Source organism: Erigeron canadensis, chromosome 3, assembly GCF_010389155.1.
Source record: "Erigeron canadensis isolate Cc75 chromosome 3, C_canadensis_v1, whole genome shotgun sequence".
NCBI lineage: Eukaryota > Viridiplantae > Streptophyta > Magnoliopsida > Asterales > Asteraceae > Erigeron > Erigeron canadensis.
Window position 1 is genome coordinate 19,941,229 of NC_057763.1, and position 9,857 is coordinate 19,951,085.

Below are 9,857 nucleotides of genomic sequence, written 5' to 3' on the forward strand. Positions count from 1 at the left end.
AAAAGCATCCATTTATCATTTTAATACTTTGTTAAAAAACGTAGTACGTTAATAGAGTGTCAATTTCAACATCTCGACAAGTATTACTCAAATGTACCATTTTAAGTAAAGACCCAAATCAAATTGTTTGAAAAGTTTCAATAACTTGTTGCTTGATCGATCAGGTCATTTTGACTCTGAACATGGGTAAATGATGGGCTTAAGTTAACTAAACAGTGTAACTCATCATTACCACCACTGTTAACTGGGTATGATCAATATTGAAAGGGGAATCCAATTCTATCAAAGGTAGTATCACATGTAATTACATTACATTCTCTCATTAGTCGTTTACTTTATTCATAATGCTAATTACAGGGACCACATGATATGCTTGCTAGAACTTCTATAATACGAGTAATAAACATTTTTTGAAAGAAAATAAGTCATGGGTTTGCAATAGTTACACTTATTTTAACTAGCTAGACAGCTAGTATGGATAGTATTTGTTTTTCGAAGTTCATAAACAATCATAAACAACGAGAATGTAATCAAAATCCATTTTAAATCTTTGATATAATTTCAGATAACATGATTCAATGGAAATATATTATATATACGAGAGCAAGTACTCTCGCGTTGTGGCGGTGAGATGGTGATGGTGATAGGTCATAGCCTATGATAGGTCATAGGAGATGATATGTCATAGAGTGTCATAGCCAGATATCTTAGCCGTACAAGCTCCGACCTCATATTTAAAAATTCGTCGAAAATATATCGAATGACATTTCTAATGAAAGAGCATGAAATTTTAAGAACACCCATATAATTTTAATAATTTATCGATGTACGGTTTTTGAGATAAACGATTTTGAAAGAATTAAAGGAATAAAATGATTTATGGATGAGAGAGAAAGTTGTAAGCATTGATGTATGGTACATTATGTTACATTATGTATTATCAAGTGTACATTATTGAAATTGAAAGTTGAAACCCTATTTACTTTATAATATAGTATTGATAAGTTGACTCATTTTAAATGGTTAACTCGTTACACCTTCACAAAATCATCCCTTATCTAAATTTGGGACACTAATAGTCAAGAATGGACCTCAAAGATGATAGTCATTAATTCTGGTCAAAGATTTGACAAAAACGGAATTGCTATACGAATTTACTCCCTCAGTAATTACCATGAGGCTTGATCTGAATGCCATGATCAATAGAGTACATATGCCAATTAAGATGGTCAATAAGAAAGTTTGGTCCATGTTTTGGCATCATGAAAGAGATTGACTTGAGGTGTCAAATGTGGTTTAAGTTTAACCCATTGAGTTATTTTAAGACCACTCAGAGTGGTCCACTGTTTTAAATATTTTTATAGGTTAACTTTCTTTATTTCAATACGCTTGACTCGCATGATCCGAATTCTACTTTTGAGCGTCGTTTGAAGCTTGGAAGCAAATGAAGAACGAAAAGACGTCATATCGGATGATATCGAGGTCCGTGTAGTTTCTTGTCATCTTCCGTTTTGGCCTGTGAGCATTTTGTCCTTTCTGTAACGAATGGCTTGTAAATTGGGTTTGGGTTGTAAGAATGGTCAGGGTATGTGAAATTATTGGGAACCTTGTTGTTGAGATTGTTGGAATTAAAACTGTTGTAATTGATATTGTTGATAGTCGATCAAAGCCACATATTTAATAGAACAAGTCAAGCTAGAAGGAAAGAAAGCACTTTGAGATCGGTCGTGAACCAGAAAGAAGTAGTTGATAAAAAGGTGGTTGTGGCACGTAAGAAATTTGGAAGGGTGGATAGGATGTATAATTGTAGAGATGGAACCAGAAAATTATTTCGAGGGGACAAATTTGGATAGGATGTATAATTGTAGAGATGGAACCAGAAAATTATTTCGAGGGACAAATTTATAACATTAGTCTTACGATTTGTATTTAATTTTTATATTTACTTTTTTATAGGAGCATAACTACATATATCTTTTAAAATAAAAATATTAGACTATCAAAATTGGACTGGGGGTAGCTGCTTACACTGCCTCCATGCTAAATCCGTCCATGTATAGTGGACAACAGCGTTGAAGAAATAGTTGAATGGTTATAAAATATGGCGATAGTGTTTTTGATGTTTGAATGAGAAAAATGTAAGTATGCATCGGTGGGGATGGTGTTTTTAATATGCGTATGTAAATAAGTAAGTGTGTATTATCGGGTGAAATATAGAAATGTATTTGCATACGAGAGTATGTAAACATAGAAGGTGAGAGTATGTATTTACATACGAGATGAAATGAGAACATATGATATTTATCATGTAGACTAGGGATGAGCACGGGCTCAAACCCGGACCGACCCGCAAAGCCCGACCCGACCCGTGACTCGCGAGAGCATGAAAACGTGACCCGTGACTCGTCCTGTGAAGGTTCGAGTCGGGTTCGGGCGGGTCACGGCTTTCCTTCACACTTTTTCGGTTTTTGCATTCACCCGACTCGGTCAACCTGTGACCCGCGAAAACACCAAAAGCTTGACCCGTAACCCGGCCCGTTAGGGCTTCGGGCCGGCCGGTTCCGAGTCGGGCACGGATCAACGGTTTTTTTTTTCATCCCTAATGTAAACTGTCAAATAATTGTGAACTTCATAAATGTTGGTAACTTGGTATGGTACAACTTATTATTATTACTTTATTAACAAAAATGAGTTGCCGATTTAGGTTCAAGTAATTGAAAACTCTATTTAATGAGTCCACTTGAATGTCAAGTTGAACAAGAAAATGTGACAAAAACAATTAAAGAGAGTTATAGACTTAAGAGGTTAAAATTGAAAACTTTCATAGTGAATGGACTACAAAACAAAACGTAAGAAATAGTGCAGGGGCCAATATTGTAACAAATTCAAATGAAAAAGATAAAAAGTGGATGTGAATTAAAAAAAGTAGTCATATGAAATTTAAATTATATTCATAAAATCAGAGTGACAGGTGGTTTCCGTCCCCATTGTTTGGCCACTGTTTCCTCTAGTAGTTATAGTTCTCCATCTTACACATTTTCATTTCATTACGAATTCCTCACTTTCATAAGAAGAGAAACTGAAAATATATACATATATATCGATATATATATATATTATCATCAAATCAATTAGATTAATCTAGTAATAATTAGAGAATGGCCGGTAGTTATTTCGGTGTGTTTGTATCAGATCCATGGTTACAAAATCAATTCACACAAGTTGAGCTAAGAACATTGAAATCTCATGTAAGTAATTATATATTTTTATCTATATATTTGTATATATATATATGTTATATATGTGTCGATATATATATATATATATAGAGAGAGAGAGAGAGAGAGAATTTGTATGTAATTGCTTTGAATGTAATTGTGATTCAGTTTGTGACGATGCGGAGAGAAAACGGAAGTTTAACGCTAGCTGATTTACCGTCGAAAATGTCGAAACTGAAAAACGTTGGAGAGAATTTAACAGAGGATGAACGAGCTGCGTTTCTTCATGATTCTTATCAGAATTTAGCCGATCAAGTCGATTTCGAACTCTTTCTGAGGGTAAGCTGATATATATACATGATATGCATATATATGTATATATATATGTGTAATATAGGGGTTGGATCAGTTGTAAAATCTCTGACCGAAGTCGAGGTTTCAATCCTCCTTGCAAAATGGTTGATTTTGAATCTTATTTTATCTACTTACATAATCGATAGGGCGATAGATCCGATTTAATTTATTTACATATTATTTCTGAAATTAATTTCATGAAATTATATCTGTTTGTGTGAATTTTATAGTGAATGAACATAAAATTTGAAATTTGAAATATAAATAACATTAAATAACTGTTGTGTTTCCTCACGTGAATCAATGAACTTTACAGTTAAATTGAAAAATTGGTATTATTTATTATTATTTTTTTATTAAAGTGGATAATAATTTATCTGGTTAGAGTTTAAGTACATGAAATTTGATCTGCAGTAATAATCTTAACAGATATGATATATTGTAAGATCTGTTTTAGGCTTACAGATAATGATATACTCTATATGTATACAAATCTAGTGATGATACATGGCAAAATCAGTGGTTAATGGATATACGGATTGTGTGATGACAGGTTTATTTGAATCTCCAAGCTCATGCAACTTCACGGATGGGAAAAGGTGCTAAAAACGCTTCGGCTTTCCTCAAGTCTCCCACGTCTACGTTGCTTCACACAATTAGTGAATCGGAGAAGGCTTCGTATGTTGGACACATAAATAGTTATCTTGGAGAAGATAAATTTTTAAAGAAGTTCCTTCCTATAGACCCTTCAACAAATGATTTGTTTGAGCTTGCAAAAGACGGAGTTCTTATATGGTGATCTTAATAATACACCTAAGTTGTTTGCTAATGTTGCAATGTGTAGATTGGATTATGCTATTGATTTTGCTAACTGAAAGTTGTTTGTTATGACTGATGCAGTAAGCTTATAAATGTGGCAGTCCCAGGGACTATCGATGAAAGGGCTATTAATACTAAGAAAGTGCTGAATCCTTGGGAGAGAAATGAGAATCATACCTTATGCCTTAACTCTGCCAAGGCAATAGGATGCACTGTGGTTAATATTGGAACACAAGATTTTATCGAAGGACGGGTGGGTATATGCTCTCATGATGTGTTTTCGTTCATTATCATATTCGAGTATTTTTCTAGTAGAAGGCCACTGATTTATTCAAATAAAAACAGCAGAAGTTATGAGACCAATTAAGTATAGTATGTGATATCGCTCTAACGTTTGCTTTTAAGCAGTACAAGTTTGATGAACTTGCAAGTGCAGTCATGTTCATTTGGCTCTTCTATTATGAAATTCCTTTCTCATGCTTTTTCTTAGTGTGTGATTTTTGATTGATCAATAGTTATTGGATTCTTTATATCTCCAAGTTATGCCAATGTGTTAATTTCAGTCACAAGCTTTCTGTTTAATTGACCAAACTCACCATTCTATTTCTTTTTGGGTTATTAAGAGCGATGTTTTCTTTTGTTTTCAGAGGCATCTTGTGCTTGGAGTAATATCTCAAATAATAAAGGTAACTTCACTTCATGAATCACTTGACAAGAACTTGAAACTTTAGGAATCAGTTTTCAATCTGGAGGTATCGGTTACAAGTCTGAAGCTGATTGCTAAGCAATTGTAATGTATTCTATTTCAGATACAATTACTGGCAGATCTCGATTTGAAGAAAACGCCTCAGTTGGTGGAATTGGTTGGAGATAATCAGGTGATGAGAATTTCTTTCTATCTAATTATGTGTGCACACCCTTCATTGGTTCTAGTTACAAAGAAAAGTGTAACTTTCATATTGGAATAGGGATCATATAATTGAACAGGGGCACAAATGTGTGTCTAAGACCTTGTTATTTCGTTTTAACTGCCATCAGGATGTGGAGGAGCTTATGAATCTACCACCAGAGAAGATTCTTCTTCGATGGATGAATTTTCATCTGAAGAAAACAGACTACAAGAAAACAGTGACAAATTTCTCATCTGATGTGAAGGTATACACCATAGGATTTAGTGAATGTTTTTGATGATCACGATACTCTTGCACACTTTCTGGATGTAACATGGCCGGTAGTGAGTGTATATATCTTTTGATGTAGGATGGAGAGGCTTATGCTTACCTCTTAAATGTTCTTGCTCCGGAGCATAGTAATCCGTCAACTTTGGTTGTCAAAGATCCTTTAAAACGAGCAACATTAGTTCTTGAACATGCTGACAGGATGGGCTGTAAAAGATACTTAACGGCGAAAGACATCGTAGAGGGTTCTCCCAACCTTAACCTTGCTTTTGTGGCTCATATTTTCCAGCACAGGTGAGTTTTCCCTGAATAGTCATTCTTTTTCTACAAAAATAATGAGACAGATTATAAAATCTATCGACGCTTGGAAACATTGATTACATGTTTCCATCCCGTTACATAAATATGTGAAAGATTAAGTAGAAGATAGATAGAGATTTATGATATGTAGAATGTGACTGATAAAAGTGTAAATTCCTTGTTTTGTGGGTTTTGTCAAAGTCATTGACATAAAACAAACATGCTCGTGACTTACATTTTCATTCCATTATGCAAAAATCATCAAATCAAACACCTCCGTATCTTTCCGCAGGAATGGATTATCAACCCCAGAAAAGCCAGTATCTTTCCTTGAAATGTCAGCAGACGATGCCCAAATCACCAGAGAGGAAAGTGCTTTCCGTTTCTGGATAAATAGTCTTGGAGTTGCATCATATATAAACAATGTCTTTGAAGACGTCAGAAACGGGTGAGACTAAAGATTACCCCTAAAGTTACTAAATACTTGTGTCCATTGACTATAGAATTATCAGTTTAGATAATTAAGTTCAACATTTAACCAAGTTTATGCTCACCAGGTGGGTACTATTGGAGGCACTTGATAAGGTATCACCAGGAATTGTTAATTGGAAAATTGCGAATAAACCTCCAATTAAGATGCCATTCAAGAAAGTAGAGAACTGTAACCAAGTTGTCAAAATTGGGAAAGAATTGAAGTTTTCGCTAGTCAATATTGCTGGAAATGATATTGTTCAGGGTAATAAAAAGTTGATACTGGGTAAGTTCTCCATCTGTCTGTGAATTGGCTGCTGTTTTATTTGTTATCACTCTCTCATGAAAGTAAGTATGTACCCCCTTTCCAGCTTATCTGTGGCAGTTGATGCGATTCAACATGCTACAGCTTCTAAAGTACTTGAGATCGTATTCACTCGGGAAGGAATTCACTGATGCTGATATTTTAGAATGGGCTAACTCCAAAGTTAGGAGCACGGGAAGCCAGACTTGTATGAAGAGTTTCAAGGTATCATATCAGTTGTTAGTGTTATGTTTGTTCATATATAATCTTATGTTTTATGTTGATAATGGTTTCATACATTTCATGCTGTTCACAGAATTACTGCTCTGTTCATATATTCACCTGTGATAATCGCATTTTTTTAGACAAGACGTCACATTATATGCGCATGATTGTTGCTTTTTAGCAATTTCACCATCATGAAGTTGGCGGTACAGATAACTAATTTTGAATGGTATGGTCCTGCAGGATAAGAGTTTATCAGATGGCATATTTTTCCTGGAATTGCTTAGTGCAATACAGCCCCGGATTGTTAATTGGCGCCTTGTTACAAAAGGCCAAACTGGTATGCTTTTCATCAACTTTTTCATTGTATATACAAGATATGGATTGATAACAACCAGCCGCTAAATAGTGTAAATGTATCAATATCAGAATTCTAAGAATAAAAAGTATCATTAAAATTCTTTTGTCATAAGTGGGTTTTAACTTCCTGATTGTTTTGCTTGCATCAATTTTCGGTAACTTTAGAAGAGGAGAAACAAATGAACGCAACATACATCATCAGCATTGCCAGGAAAGTTGGCTGTTCAATCTTCTTGCTACCTGAAGACATAATTGAGGTACAGTGTATAGAGTCTATCGGCATATAAAATACATCCATTGTTTTTTTCATTTTCACTTATAAACATTGACAATGATGATGTCATGTCTCAGGTAAACCAGAAGATGATCTTGACATTAACAGCAAGTATAATGTACTGGTTCTATAAACAACCAGTTGAAGATCAAAGACCCTGTGGATCATCAGATAGTGAAAGTGGTAATCAACTCGAGACAAGCTCAACCTCCACAACATATGACACTGAGTCTGAATCGTCAACAGACTGAGATTGGTAAACAGATAAGTTTTCAGTTTGGAATTTTCTTGTAGAGTACTTATAATTCTTTACTGTAATATTTTTTCCTGCACTAAATTTTTGTATTAAGATAAGTCGATAAGTGCAGAATTGCTAAAACAAAGTATTCGTGTATATAGTTATAGAATTGTATTTGTATTGAAAGAAATGGCTTCGTGTTTTTCTTTTCTTATAGTAGCATAGCAAAATCCTATTTATTTAGTCTCTTGTATGGTTTATTTTTGCTAATTGCCTGTTCTAAACCTCTCGAAAACAGTGATGAACTTTTGATTTTGAATCATGATACTTTTCATTAAATGTGATACATATGTTTGTCAACATGGAAAAATAATCATGTCACATTTCGGTCTAAAGATGCTCAGTATTACAATTTGAAGTATGCATTTGTATGTTTATTATAATGGATGGTTTATTGATGCAGACAAGTGCAAAATGGTAATCTGTATAAATGGGATTGAGATGTCCATTCTGAAAAATTCTAGACCGGCCCTATTCATGCCCACCACTAGTCTTTGCCTAAAGTTTTTGTCAAACTACATTATCAGCACCCTTAAGTTGGTCCATCAATTGCTAGTAAATATCGTATTTGCAAAACTTTTGTTTGGAAAAAGTTTCGTGATATAGTTTGTACTTGAAACAATGTAGCACAAATTACTTTTACTATTGAACGTTTTATTGTTGAATTATGATTGAGCATAGGAATGTTCTATTGCTTACGGAAAACAACATGGTGGTTAGTCGGTAACCCAAGAAATCATAAGAGGAAAAGATAACTTTCCATGTGGTCCAAAGACCGAAAAAGTAAAGAAAAGAAAACGAAAGCTTTTGAAAGTAGTGGTTGAGTCTTTGTATTAGTAGTTTCTGAAAATCTTGATGTATGTTAATCAACAAACAAAGATCTGGTCCACCATGTGTTTTGTTTTCAAACCCTCTTATACACAACAAAATGACCTTACTGATTCAATCTCTTTTGAGAGATTACCTAACTTTCAAACTTTAAAACTGTAAAGGATTCATGTGGAATTTTGGGATATATGTTACGAATGGTTAATGCAGTTTTCTGAAGTTCACGATGATAAGGGTGTTAGAGTGTTATCATTTTATTATAAATCGTATGTCCGGGAATAATTTAAGTATACGGGGTCATACGAAATGACACGGTAACTCGATAATATTAATTGATATATTAAAGTAATATATTGATTAGTTTGATCACGAAATAATTAATTAAACATAATTAAGGGGTTAATTATATTTATGTGATTAAAGAGGAGGATTAATGTGAAAATTGAAAAATGGATTTTGGACCCAAAATGTTAGGGGGGCCCGTCCACTTTGAGGCTTGGAAAAGCCTTGATGTAGCTTATTTTCCAAGTTAAGTTTAACCTAATTAAGTCCTACAAATAGAGGCTTAATTCTTGGTTTTTCACACACTTTTTTACATAAGTTTTCTCTCATTTTTCTCCCTTTTTCTTGAAGTGGCCGAAATCTCTTTTCCTTAAGGGGATTTCGACTTCAAGTTAAGGGTTTGAACAAAGGGTTGTTCGGTTAGTGATCGGGGTAATAGCATACATTATTCGGGGTGTCTAGTGTGCGATCGTAGAGGGGTTTTGCTTTAAACCCTAAGCAAAAATAATATCATTATTATTATTATCTTATTGGAGCTTTGCATAAGGTACACAACTTAATTCTATTCTTTGTTAATTAATTTGATTGCATATTTGTTTCAATTTCTTCCGTTGTGCTTACTCGTGATTATGTATGTTTATGTACTCATATTCTAACAAAGGGTCGGTCGCTTAATTAATTGACTCGTCCAACTTGTGACATATAAACATGCATGAGGAACCCGGATCATAAACGCTTAAAGGTATGGAAGCAAGATTTTAGGAGCTTCAATCTTTTAGCTTTTAAGAAAAAGCTCCTATCCAATAAAAAGTTTCGTTTGTTTAAAAGAGCTACAAGCTTTTAAAATTATAGAAACAGCCTGCAGCTTAACGCTACTTGATGTAGTGTTTGAGAACAGCTTCCAGCATTTGGAAATTATATTCCATGAAGGACCTTATGTATCTTT

At 34.0% G+C, this 9,857-nt stretch overlaps 1 protein-coding gene across 1 annotated transcript; it reads left to right on the forward strand.

Moving 5' to 3' along the window:
- Window positions 1-2,967: 2,967 nt before the first annotated feature.
- Window positions 2,968-7,955, forward strand: LOC122591284 (fimbrin-2). The gene is made up of 14 exons (XM_043763524.1): window positions 2,968-3,248; window positions 3,387-3,557; window positions 4,126-4,367; window positions 4,473-4,644; window positions 5,039-5,077; window positions 5,201-5,269; window positions 5,430-5,546; window positions 5,652-5,863; window positions 6,162-6,317; window positions 6,427-6,626; window positions 6,712-6,869; window positions 7,113-7,209; window positions 7,395-7,486; window positions 7,581-7,955. Exons 1-14 carry the CDS (start codon window positions 3,159-3,161, stop codon window positions 7,752-7,754), a joined length of 1,989 nt encoding a protein of 662 aa, XP_043619459.1. The 5' UTR covers window positions 2,968-3,158; the 3' UTR covers window positions 7,755-7,955.
- The last annotated feature ends 1,902 nt before the right edge of the window (window positions 7,956-9,857 follow it).